Source organism: Zosterops lateralis (assembly GCF_965231275.1).
Source record: "Zosterops lateralis genome assembly, chromosome: 15".
Classification (NCBI taxonomy): domain Eukaryota; kingdom Metazoa; phylum Chordata; class Aves; order Passeriformes; family Zosteropidae; genus Zosterops; species Zosterops lateralis.
The window spans coordinates 13,365,114-13,379,019 of NC_139775.1; the positions used below are offsets into that span (position 1 = coordinate 13,365,114).

At 44.6% G+C, this 13,906-nt stretch overlaps 1 protein-coding gene across 1 annotated transcript; it reads left to right on the forward strand.

Annotated features, from left to right (window-relative positions):
* Window positions 1-911: 911 nt before the first annotated feature.
* On the forward strand, window positions 912-10,482 carry IL20RB (interleukin 20 receptor subunit beta; the record flags this gene model as incomplete). Its single annotated transcript, XM_083872308.1, has 6 exons — window positions 912-1,108; window positions 2,375-2,565; window positions 5,525-5,649; window positions 8,619-8,769; window positions 9,675-9,820; window positions 10,357-10,482. Coding segments are annotated over 6 exons (936 nt in total), but the record flags the coding sequence as incomplete, so codon positions are not given.
* Between the last annotated feature and the right edge of the window lie 3,424 nt (window positions 10,483-13,906).

Sequence of the window (13,906 nt, forward strand, 5' to 3'; positions counted from 1 at the left end):
TTCCAGTGCTTAAAAAAACTTTGGTCATGGATTTGTCAGCCACTGACAATTTACTGGTTAACTTTGTAAACATGGCTCAGGAGAAAACACCCTTTTTGGTGACAGTTAGAGACTATTAGATGTGCAATCTGGTTAAATGAAATAAATTTAATCAAAAAATAATGTTTAAGTACCACATTGTGATAGCACTGTTGCCTTGTTTTGGGGAGAGTGTTCAGTGGTGGGTTGATAGAAACCAGTCCATCCATTCCTCCCTCCCAGTGGTTCTTTGGGAATCAGTCCCTGCTGAGCAGAGAGAATGGGATTTTCCTTGGCCATGGAATTATTTATTCTATGAATAAACTTTGATCACAGCACACAGACCATACACTGTCAGCACCCTGCAGTGTGAAAGGAGCTGTCCCAGAGCTGGGATCTCCCAGGGCAGCGAATCCAGCCTGGAAAGGAGCAGCACATTTGGAACCACGGCCTTCTTGGGACAGTTTATGGAGTGCAACAGAGCCAAGTCTGTTAATTGGTTTTATTAAATCCAATTGGGCTTGGCTTTTTCCTCCTATCACAAAAACTGAGCTGGGAAAGCCCTGCTGAGGTCACTGTTACAGTGCAGCTCTCAGTCTGGGATGGGCAGCATCCATCAGCTTCAGCCAGGCAAGGAACTGTCTGTCCTGAACCAGAAGTGAGCCAAAATTAAAAATTCATCCATCTTTGGAAGCTGTTCACTACTCCAAGCTCTTGGTCAAAGTGTTTTAGTGATACAATTAAAAACTCTGAAATAAGGCAAAGGATCAATTTTAGCTGAGCTGCTCCATCCTTTCTTCTTCTCTGCAAAATACTTCAGACACTGAAGTGACTATAATGAAATGAAGCATGTGTGTTTCTGATGCAAAACACTGTTTTGCACTACTCTTCTAAGCTTTTTTTTTTCTTTTTTTTTTCCCAGTAAATCAGTTTTTTTTCCTTTTCTTTTGCTGGTATTTTTAGGAGGAAATGCTTTGTTGCCAGCACCTCAGAGTATCTCCATTCTTTCAACCAACATGAAACACTTCTTAACTTGGAGTCCTGTGATCGTCCAGGGAGCGACTGTGAGATACTCAGTTGAGTTTCAGGGGTAACTACTTGATTTTTTTATTATTTTTTTTCTTTTGGAACATTGTTTATCTCAACTTTAATTTTTTTGATGTCTTGATCCTATTCAGTTCACACGTATAAGAGAAGTTTGATGCTTTAATGAAAAGTGGGGAAAAATTCCTTTTGTTCCAATTTTGGGATGGTTTGCAGGTTAATAGATACCTGAGTAATCCAATGGCAATCCAATTCCATATAAAAAATCTGCCTCTATCCAAGAATTCAAAAGTTGAGAAGATTTTCAACAATTTATTTAGAAGAGGAAGGAGGAAAACATTGAGCTTTAATTCTTGTGAACCTTTTAAACATTTGACACACACCACAGGAGGTTTCTGCTACATCTTGAGCTCTGACTTTTATTACAGTCTGGCTTTGGAATTGGGCATGATCAAATCAAGTGAGTGGGCAGGGCTTGGTGCATCAACACCTCCCACAGCACCGAGCTGCATTTGGCTCACAAACTCAGCCCAGGGTGATTTTCTCCAGATAAAATCTCAAACACACCCACATTGCTCCAAACACCCCAGTGCATCCCAGTACAGGTTTTACCTGGAAGGAACCCACGAGCAGCCTCAGCTGCACAGATACAGCTCCTGTCAGACTGCTGCCTCATCAGTTGGATCCTCACATGGGGCACCATTAAAATGTGGGATTTTATCTTCTTTTTTTGTGTTAGAGCTGGGATTAAACACACGGGAGCTGTAGTTTTTGTCTTTGGTCTTAGATGTTTATTAATTCTTATCTATAGTAGAGTCTCTCGAGTTGTGAGCTCTAGCTAACAAGGCAGGAAATGGCTCTGTCTCTAACTCTTTCCAAGGTTTTTTAAGCACTATTCATCCAATAACGACATGACACCTGTATTATTTATACTTTTAACTCAATAATCAAAAACTCGAGGTCCACAATGCAGAGTTTCTTACCCAATTAGAAAGAAACCACCCAAACCCATGAAGAAGAGGGTAAAAGAAGAAGAGCTTGACCTACACCCTAAATCCTCTATCTTGATCTATATATATTACCATACACTAAAACCTTAAATTCTAAGTTTTGCACCTTGTGATATCACACAATCCTATTCAAACTACACACCCATAATCCCAGTGCTGTCACTCAATTTTGGAAACCTGTTCTATGGCATCAGGTCAAATGTAGTGTTTGCTTAGGGGTCACTGCCTGTTTGAACAGAAATCATGAAATTCTCAGCCTCCAGGGTTCCAACAGCTGCCTGTGTTCTTCCTCTCCTCGGCAGGGAATACGAGCGGGAATACGCCAACGGGAGCTGGATCCCCATCTCAGAGTGTTCCCTCACCACAGCCACGCTCTGCAACATCACAGAGGACATCTCAGCCACTGTGGCCTACAAGCTGCGTGTCAGGGCACAGCTTGGGGCCACCAGCTCACCGTGGGCCACCACCAAGGGCTTCTTCAGCCCTGCCATGAGTGAGTCCCGCTCTTAAATTGCGTCTTCTGCAAGTGTTGAATTCTCAGAGCTGGGTGTTGGTGTGTTCTCAGGTGTCTGTTTGTGCCCAGTGTGTGGCACACAGAGCCCAGGCATGCACAGAGCACACTTTGCTTCTCAGCTCCTCTCACACTGGGTTTGGGGTTTCCCTTCTCAAAGTTCTCAGACATGAGTTCATCACAAGACACACCCAAATTCATCTGTGATTGAATGTCAAGGGTTTTAAAGATAAGCAAGATGAAAGCAGGATTTTCCTTTTGCAGGTTGGTCATTCTTATCCTTAGATTTAAAGGTTTCTGACCATCTAGGCTTGCTGGCATTTAATCCAAGCCATGTAGTCACCTCTAAGAGGTCCAGAATCTGATCCTAAGGGAGTTTTACTCTGGAAAACAGCCCTGTCATGCTCTGTCTGCCTTGTATTGTCCTGCAAATCCCACTCCATGGTTCTCTCTTCCCATGGTGGCAGATCTAGGAAATAACCTCAGAAGAGGAGAGAAAACTGGAACCCACATCACTAATTTCATCCAAGCAATGCAGGATGTTTTCTCCATGTCCTTCCAAGTCCTGCAAAGCCTGAGGCTCAGCTCAGCCCAAGGATCATGTTGCAGCCTAAAATGAGCCTACTCATTCCAGGATTTCTCTGGAATCATTTCCTCTGTTCTCTGCCATGTAATCAACAGCTTTCAGCCACAAAAACTGTGCTGGGAAATCTCTGCTGAGGTCACTATTAGACTGCAACTCTCATTGGGATGGGCAGCATCCCTCAGCTTCAGCCAGGCAAGAAATTGTCTAAACCAGAAGTGACCATATTAAAACTTCATCCATTTTTGGAAGTTATTCACTACTCCATGAAGGAGAAGTCCTCACCCACACAGAGGTCTGGGTCAAAGCAGCACCATCAGAAGTGTCACCTAAGCAGTTGAATGTGTGGAGGCACAGTCTAGATAGTGCTTTAGATAAAAAATCCTTCCCTTTTCAGTCACAGATAGAGGCACAGACCTCACTGTCAGGCAGTGCCAGGGGAAGGACATCCCTGAGACTGACAGGAACAAAAGCAGCAGCTTCTCGTGGTTCAGTGAAGTATTTGGCAGCTTGTTCCTGTGTCTTAGGGACCCCAAAACACTCTTCTGACTGAGCTGTGACAGTTCAGAGCCTACAGCTTGCACTGGGATTCAGTGTGAATGTGGCAGATGTTTAAAAGAGAAAGAAAAGTCACTGTAAGTTCTTGTCCTTCTGCATTTTTACTGCTCTGCTGTCACACCTCTTAGGAAAGCTGGCACTGAGTCTGAGAGGAGTTAAGGGATTCAAACCCAGCCCATAGGTTCTGTCAGGAAGGACTCTGCTTTATCAGAGAGACTCTTCTTAATGAAAAGTTTATAAGCTGGAAATCCATCCATATTCTTAAAGCAAATATTGCCTTGCTTTTAGGTTGGCTACAGGCTTGATATCAAACTGAAACTAGCAGAAAAAAACTTTAAAAAACGAATTAGTGATTGGGTTCATCCAAGTGAAATGTGACTGTGATTTCTGACTGTCACGGCTCTTCCAGCCTGCACAGCCCCAGTGCCAAAGGCACAGGGATAGAAGCACAACAATATGATAACACATGGAAACCACTTTGAAAGGATCTTCCTAAAGCAAAAAATTTACTCAGTCTTCCCTCTTCATTTCTCAACACTCAAATAGTCAGTTGGAATCCAGTGTGCCAGCACAGAGCTAAATAGAAATGCTCCTGTTTTTTTAGCAGCTGCATCTTGCAATGTCCTTTTGTTAATACATTAGCACAATATTAGTTTTTAACCTCCAAATGATATCAGGTTTTGTTACTTTTGGGGTTTTTTTTTTTAGTTTTGAGATGTGGTGCTAAGGAGATTTTCACTTTTTTTTTTTTTTTTTTTTAAGCATTCACTTAAAAGTACAAAGTAGATTTCTAGTCCTCCCATATGTGGCACATTCATCATGTACATGCTTGGATTTTATATTTTCATATTGCTCACTATTAGTGGCAATTCACTGGATGTAAGAGCAAATTCTATTAAGGACATCTCTTCTCTATGGCACTATGCATCACCCTCCTTCCTTTCCTGAAAGCAAAGAGGCTGAGATGGGTTTCAGCTACAGCAGAGTGGTAAAAAAAATGGCAGAGCTAAGTGTGAATAATGGCACAAATAAATAGTGCAAACATGATCTCTCTACTGCCTTGAACCTCCCAGTTCATAAATGTACAGCACAGTCTCATCTATGCTCGATTGACTCTCATCATTTCACTAATATCCCTCAGAGCAGAATCCCAGACAAAACCAAGCTTTGAATATCAAAGTAAGCAGGAAGCAAATTGCCTAAAGATTTACTTGCATACATTTGCAAAACCTGAAGTCACAGCACATCATCAGCCCAAGTCTGTCTAAAACCATGCAAGACACTAAAAAGAAAATCAGGATTCATGTGGATTACCCTGAGGCTCATAATGCTTTTTCCTTCACTTTTGAATAACTGCCAAAATTCCCATGAAAAGCAATTGGTTTCTCATCTCCTGTTCTGTGTGTCAGAGCTGAGCTCATGCCCAGGAGCACGAGAGCTGACCTGATGTGGTGTCCCAGCTCCTGTGGCCCAGCTGGTTCTGCTGCACTTGTTCACGTGGGACCCTCAGGCAGCTCCTCCACTGGAGAAAATTCAAAAAGCCTTTCAAGTTCTGTGCAGCTCAGCTCTTGCCAAATTCCTGTTTGCAAAGCCAGCCACGGTCCTTCTCCTGCTGAAAGTCTGTTTGGACACACTGGGAGGAGGAGCAGAGAGGTTTCTGCCCCACTGCAGCAACAAGCTGTTCTTGCAGATTAATGTCATTCCAGTGGTCACAGCAGAGCCTCTCTCCCTCTCCTGGCTGGGCACAAGGGGGATCTCAGGGCTGTCTCTGGGTGGTAATGGTGGTCTCTGTGTTGGCAGCTTCCCTGACCCCCCCTGAGCTGAGGGTGGTGGCAGATGGGCACCATGTCCTGGTGGAGTTGGCAGACATGGGACCCTCCTTCCAGTTCCGGGTGCTCTACTGGAGGAAGGGCCAGGAGAGCAGGGTGAGTTTTACCCCCAGGGTTTAGGCAATGACGGAGAGGGATGTGCACAGAGCCTGTTTGCCAATCTCTGCTCCTGCTGTGGGGCTGAGGATCCTCCTGCCTGGAGGGGGTTTGTGCCACCTCACCCTGCACACACCAGTGGGATGCTGTGGGTTCCTCATGGAGAAGCCTGTCTGTTCTTTCCACATTTCCTTCTCTGGGCAAAGAAATCCCCTCTCATTCCTCAACTACAGCTAGAAACCAGAGGTCAGGAACCAAAGGTGCTTGTTTGTTCTCCCTCTAAACATCATCGACTCAGATCATGATTAAGGTGTCATGCTGAGGTACTGAAAAACTTTTCTCAGTTTTCTGAACCAGAAATTGCAGCATGAGTAGTCCTTGATGGATTTTTTTTTTTTTTTTTCTGATTTTCAATCTGTGTAAACTTCTAGCTTGTACCACTTCCTGCAAAGAGGAATTCTGCAGCCCAACTCTTGTGCAGTGTCAACTTTGATTTGGGGATGAAAGAGAGAACAATTATTCCCCATTCACTTTCCCTACCACTCTATTAGTTTCATATTCTGTATCTTTTTCCAGGCCAAGGATTCTCAGACTATTCAGCTGTTCCCTGTGGAAACCCTCACAGCTATTTTTGTCTCCAGCAGGGTGGGCAGGGAGAGACCTGCAGAGTCCAAGGTGCAGGAACACTCTGTGTTAGCACCATAAAACAAAACAAATCTTCCCACTCCCCTGTCTCTCCAGCAATTGTTAATGTGGTTACCACAGAGCTGACAATCCCATGGATCATGAACCCTAGGCTCCTGTTTTGGATGGAGGATGCTGTGAAAATGTAGGAGAAAAAATCTCATGAGCATAATTCCACATTTATCAGTCTTGAATTGCATTTGTTGCTTTATTATCAGATCCTCCTGCTGCTCTTCACTGTTGTCTGTCATCTTTACTATTGTGAAGGGGGTATCAATTTTCATTTTTCTTCATGATCACCTCTGCTGATACATGATTCCCCACCATGACTTCCTGCCACTCTCAATTAGCAATTTATTCATACAAAAGTCCTTAGTCTATAAGGAGGCATCAGGAGCAGGACTGCCCACTGTGAAATCCAGCCAAATGAGATCAGCCTTGTCCATGGGCTTTCTGACACCTCAAAAACAATCAATAGGTTTGTATCTGATTGTGTTTTATGAATAAAATATTAAATCTTCTTCAGTATGTGATCTTAATGACCTCAACATTAATTCCAAAGTTCAGAACACTTTCTGCCAACTGGACTGTTGCAAACATTAATTTTGCCGGTCAATACAAGTCCTATGCTGGGAGTCTTATTTTTTTATTATTATTATTTTTACATTTGACGTGTCTCATTTGACATTTTTGCAAGAGGTCACCCCAGGTAGTCACAGACCTGATTTTACTCTTGAAATCTTTTCAAACTAATGGCTCTCCATATCACATTTCTGTGGAGAAGGCTATTTTGATAGTGGGAAGAATTTGCCCTGCCAGAAGAGCCCTCCAGGCTTGTTGGAGTTTTCCATATGTGTGTGGAGCTGGAGGCTGATCAGCCCTTCTGTGAGAACAGGTTTGCATCTGCAGCACAGAAAGAAGAGCAGCTGGGGAGCTGTTACCCACCCTCTGGTGGCTGGGGACACTGGAAAAAGCAAATTCATTTTGCCAGCAATGAATGCAGACCTATTTATGGCACTAAAGTAATGTACTGCTGACCACAGGCTGTTTAAGCTTTGCTGGAGCGTGTTACAGTCACACACACCAAATTCACTCAGCCCTTTATGAGCCCAGCCCTCTCTGAGCTCTCTGGCACAGCTCTCACCCCCCTATCACAGCATGGTGATGATTGTGGCATCCATCACACCCAGAAAAACCTCAGATGAGTCCAGACCTCAGACATCCCCCTCCTAGCAGGGTACCAGGTTCTGGTTTAGTGTTGTGGCCCAGCATCATCCTCATGACTCCTTGGCTCATAGCTTCTTCCTTCCATCCCCTCCTGCCCTTCCCCAGGTGTGTGGGCTCATTCTGCACTCCACTGGGCTTTCTTGTTGGCTACTTTCATCCTTTTTTTGTTCTACTCACACAGGACTCAGACATCCCCTGCTGCTCCCTCCTTTTCTGCCTGGACAAGCATCATGGTGATCCTGGATCATTTTTTGAGTCTTCTCTTTTCTATATCTCTATTCTTTACACTTATATCTGGAGCTCTGTAGCCTATTATTGCATTCCTAGCTAGTTTTCCTTGTATTTTTCTTCGTCCTGATACACAGAAAGACAAAACATATTCCAAAACCTCTATCCTGTCTTGGTTCTTCTCAGAAACCAGGGCTGAAAACCATCTCTTTGAGACACATTTTCCCCACCAAACTTCAGTTCCATCTGAGGGGGGAGGATTTAGAAGGGGCCTGAACTTGGTGGGGGGGAGAGGGGGAAGGGAATTGCATCACCACTTGTGCTCCTAATTGGTACTTTTTATGTCAATTATGCTGCTTTACTAAACTTATAAATCTATATTCACCCTCTGGGGGGGGGGTGGGCTTTTTGTGGATATTTTCCATCTCTACCCATTGAGGTCTCCAACAAAGACCAACCTTTGTATTACCTCCTATAGTAATATTATCTCAATAATATTATTATAGTATTGTTGTTTCATTACTATGTCATTTCATTACGATATATAATGTTGTTTCATTACTATATCGTTTCATTACTATATCATTTCATTACTATATATAATGTTGTTTCATTACTATGTCATTTCATTACTATAGTGTGTTGTTTCATTTCCAGGTTCTTTAAGGCATCACTATCAGGATAAATCTGTGTGTTGTTGCATTTCCAGGTTCTTTAAGGCATCACTATCAGAATAAATCTGTGTGTTGTTGCATTTCCAGGTTCTTTAGGGCATCATTAGCGGATGTCAGATCCTTGCCCTGATGTTTTGTGTTCTGGGCCCGTGGCAGGTGCAGCAGAAGGTGATGAAGGGGCTGAGCTCTGTGGTTCACCTGGACGCGGTGGAGGCAGGAGCTGAGTACTGTGTGAAGGCTCAGACACACGTCGAGGCCATCAACAGGAGCAGCAGCTTCAGCCCCACGCAGTGTGTGAGGGCACAGGGTGAGAGCCAGCCCTGCTCCTGCTGCCCTGCTCTGCTCCTGCCCAAAGCTCTTCTTTCTGTGTCCACCCTGTTTGCAAACGTGCTGTGTTTGTTCCTTGGGAGAGCTGAAACAGGAAGGCTCAGGAGTGCAGCCCCCCTGTCTTGGTTTAAGCCAAATTTAGGGAAAAAACCCCAAATGGGATCCATCTGGGAAGCAAACCCAAACAGGCCTTCCCCCAACTGATCCAGGAAAGAATTTCCTTGGAGAAAAATGGGAAAAAAAAATACGTATTTAAGAAACAAAGCACCCACAAGCCTTTAAAAATTAATAATATGAAACAATAAAACCTCTTGCTGCTCTGGAGAGAGATGGCAAAATGAGAAAGTCCTTGCTGGGGGTAGCTCAGCTCTCTCAGTCTCTGTCAGTCCCTCCAGAGGTTCAGGCCCTGGTGGGCTGCAGGTGCCAACTCCTGGTGATCTTCTGGGTTTTCAGTCCAGAGCAGGTTTAAACAGTCCCAAAAAAAAGGGAAAAAACAGCCCAGGGAACTTCTCTGCCTCAGCTAGCTAAAAACTAAAAGCACAGCAGATCTCTGTCCCACTGTCTGTCCGTGCTGTAGATGACACAGTCCAGGAACAGAGTATGGAGGAGTCAGAGCAGTTTCAGAAAACAAACTCTGAGCTTCTTTCCTCCCTTCTCTCTCAGAACCAGTCTGAAAGGTACAAGACATAACATCCAACACAAACAGAACAGACTGTTGGGGTTACAAGCACCACAAAGTCACCCCAGGGCACCCCCACACTGGCACTGCAGTTTGCTGGGGAGGGATGTCCCCAGGGTGGGGACAGAGCAGCCACACAGGGCTCAGGCTGGCTGCAGTGAGTGCCTGGTCCCTGAAATGTCTCTGAGAAATTTTTCTGTTTCCAGGTGACACGTCCATGTGGCTGGTCACTGCCCTCCTCTCCTCTGCTGCCTTTGCTGTGGCAGCTTTAACCCTGCCTCTCCTTACCTGGAAAATAAGTAAAATCTTCCAATATTCCTGTTGCCCTGATGCTGTCCTGCCAGACACACTGGTAACTTTTTTTTTTTTTTTTACTGTGCTTTATTGGTTTTTAGCGTGCTGGGTATTCACAGGAGCACAGGGCAGGCAGAAAAAGCAGATTCCCAGGAAGCTTTGCCCATTCCAGCTGAGCTGCAGGGATCCAGCAGCCCTGAACTGGCTGCAGAGCTGTCACTGCCTTTGGCCCTGAGTTCTGGGCAGGGAAGATGCTCCTGGTGCTTGTAGGGAAATGTTTTGGGAGGCAGGGACTGACCCTGGCCGAGCAGCTGCTCCCTGACCCAAACAGCTGTGCCACTGTCAGAACTGCTCCATGTCCCCTGCTACCCGCTCTGGGCTTCTCAGCAACTTGCTAAGGAGAAATCAATCAAAAACTCCTCAGGAATGTGTTTAAATGTCCAGTTCAAGTGAGAATGGAGGTTAGCAGAGTCTGTGGGTACTCTGGGCAGCTGTGGCAGGAAGGATCAGAGGAACACTTCATGGGGAAAAGGACAAGCAGACTCACTCAGCAGCCTGAGGGATGAAGTTTGAGTGAATGCATTTCTTTTCCAGAAGGAATCAGAGCTCCCCACCCAGCTGATCCTGCAGAGCAGTGAAGACACTGAGCAATGTGACCTGACAGTGGTGGTGATGCCCTCAGAAGAAGCTCCTCAGCTGTGGATTCAAAAAGCACTTTAGAGCACCCCAGAAAACAAACAAGCCCTTTGCAGCATCTTCATTCCTCAACATCAGGAGCAAGTGAAGGTGACAACTGCCAGCTCCTGCCCTTGGCCCTCGTTTCCTTACCCAGGAGCAGACATGGGGTGACCCAGGCTCCCTCTGCAGCCACACTGCTGCTCCCAGGGCAGAGCTCACCAGAGCAGGACATGGAGAGCCCAGTCCTCAGTTCCAAACCATTTCAGCCTCAGATGGCTAACCCAGCTGGAATGACCAGGGAAAGAAATGCAGACCCTGAAGTGAGGTCACGTTCCTTGAACAGGGCAGTGAGTGGCTGTAGCATCCTCATCTGTGCACAGATCACAATGCTGCTGCCACCAAAACTTGCAGACAGCACCATGAGGGGATGCCTGGCTTTCATCAGTGCTATAGAAGGAGGGATGTGGGAAACAGCCAGATTTCAGAAGTGGTTGGAGGGAGCACTGAGAGGGAGCAGAGCTCTGCAAGACCAGCAGCATCACTGACAATGTACAGCCCCAATATCACTCAACCAATATCAGGGTGTCAAAAATGCAAAAGCTGTGTGCACATGAAGGAAAAAACAGGACTTTTAGCAAGAAGAAAATTAGAGGTGAATTATTTAGATCAGAGAGGATTGGAGTAGAGAAAGATTGGGAAAGGACAGAGAAAGATAAGCTCCAAAAATAGTAAAAGAAATAAGAAAAGAGGGGGGAAAAGAGGAGTGAATAGTGGTCAGGCTTGTGCAGGGTGCCTGCTGGGCATCCCTGTGGTTCAACACCATACCTGAAACAGGACAGTGATTATTTCACACAAGGCAGATGTGTTGCTGTGGTCAGGAGGACCAGAGTGAGGGGAAAATGCAGTGCTCATCTTGGCAAACACAGGAATATCAGGCTGGATGGATGGAGCATCACAGAATTACCATGCAGTGACCACCCCAGGCCTGACAACACCTTTATCCTCCAGGTATCTTGTCCTCTTAAGGAAGGAAATTGCAAAAGACAAGAGAAATTCCTTCTAAATATAAATAAAATACAAGTGTTGTGTATAATTCAATTATGGCTGTGAAAAAAAAGTAATTTATCACCTGTTAAGCACAGACTTGTCTCATCAGGGCATGAAAAGACATCGATCTGAGAAGTTTTCTGTGCTTTTAACGACATGCAAGACATCTCAAAGAATGCACTTTTTCCAGTTCTGTTCTTGCAAACGTTGTGTGAGGCCATCGGGTGGCAACAGAGCACCGTGGAAAGGCACAAGTGACTCAGGACCATGAGAACCTCTGTTCTGCAGGGGCAATGCCTTCCCTGGCTCCTGGGCAGCACCTCATCCCACTGCTGCAGCCCCCTGGCTTGGTTTATTCCTGTCTCTTGCTGGAGTGCAGTGCTTTGGTGTGGAATTTTAAGATTTTTAATTGCTGAATATTGAGCAAATTACAGAGTGAGAAAATCCGTGCACTGAAGACTCAGAGTTCATTATTAGTTTGTTGATAATTAACTGGGAAATGCCTGGTTAGAAGCACCCAGGAGATGCTGGGCCAAGCAAAGAGGGAAAGGGCGTTTTCATGGGTTGATATGAAAGTGGCCAGCAGGTCTTACCCTCCCAATGGGTCTTGCTCCCACTGGGAGCAAGCAGTGAGTAATTCTGGCAGTGAGCTGCAGTGTGTTTGGGGAGCACAGAACTCCAGCTCCTTGCAGGGTCAAGGGCTCTTGGTCCAACATCCCTTTGCACAGCTTTGCCCAGGGCTTGAATTTTCAAGGGCAGCTCCACATCACAGAGGCTTTGGTAGTGGGGTTGGTTTGGGGAGCTCCTGTGCCTCACATTTATCCTTATTTTATATCCCATTGATTCAGATGAGTTCAATGTCTTGATTTCTAAACACCCCACAGGGGTGTCCCTATGCAGGAAATTATCCTCTGTCTTGTCCATGAAATCCAAGAAGCCTCAGCAGCCCCTCCTATCTCTTCCCCCCACACTGCTGCATTTTCAGAATCACAGAACCAGAATCTTCTGAGCTGGAAGGGATCCCCAAAAACCAGCAAGTCCAACTCTTGAGTGAATGGCCCATGTAGGGATCAAACCCACACTCTTGGCATTATTATCACTATCTTCTAATCTGCTCTGGCAGCACCAGCAATTGTTCAGGGATATATAGAAAAGAAGGGAAATAAAAGGCTATTGAATGTGAAGGGCTTTAAAAAAATTTTAATGCATATTTTCCAGCTGCACATTAAGCATAGAGCATATGTTTCTTCCTCACTTGCAATAACAGATTTTATGTCCTTCCTCATTGCCAATAAAGCAGTTAAACTGTTTTAGAAAACTGCACAGACAACATTAAACAAAAGAAACACCCGAGAAAAAAAATCTTACAACAGGGACATGGGAGGGAACTGTGTAAGTGCCACTGCCACCTGAGCAGACTATTCTCAATTTACATTAGGATATTCCAGTTTATGGCAGCTTGAAGCCAAATTTGAGATGGTGATTGAAAATCCTGTTCAACCTTCTCCTTTTGAAGAATGTGTTGCCTTTTGTCAATCCTGACAATGATGGCAGAGAACAAGAGCAATTCCCTGCCTGCCATGCACACAGGAGCAGGGTGGCATTGGCACAGGCAGCTGCTATCAGTGACTCCTTTATTCACTTTCCTGCTAGCCAAAAGTTAATTTTGGCATGGCAAACACTGCCTTTGATAACTGATTTTGTTCCCACCACCACAGTACCACCTTACAAAAAGGCCCAAATCAGTCACCACAGTGAAGAATCTTTACAGATGAGTTTTGTTCTTTCCTTTCCCTTCACAAGGCTCCATTTCTTTCAAAATAAACTTTTCTGCTTTTCTTAAAAAGTGTTGCGTGGAAATAAAGCACAAACCTGCATCGCCTATTGAGTGAGTTTTGGTTCTGTGCTCCATCACCTGTGGGATGTGAGTCCAAAACCTCAACCTTTTTGTGAAGACTTTGTAAGAACAGAAGAAATGGTAATTAGAACAGTTTTCAAAGAACAAATTATGAAGATCAGCATGAAAACTGTTGATTACCTGAGCATTGGAGCAGAGTTACATATTGCTGCATTGACAAGAAAGCAAGGAATTCAATTATCTGTTCCATGACACTAACAGGCTGGAATATAGGGTAATTTTTCCTCTGAAGTATATTTCATTTGAAGTATATTGCTTTTTGCGATTTTTTTTTCAGTCCAGCATTTCCCTCTTCAATCAAACTGAGATCTTTAACTTGATAAATTGCCGTTTTACGTGTTTCTTGCATTATTACTTCATGTTTTGTCTCTCTTCTTACAAAATCTAGAGGTAACCAAAAGCACTGCTTTTTTGACTCCAAATCAGTTCAGTTTCTTGTGAAGGTGATACTTTGCCCTGCAAATAAACTGGTACAAAAATAATCAACATCCAAACCAGAGA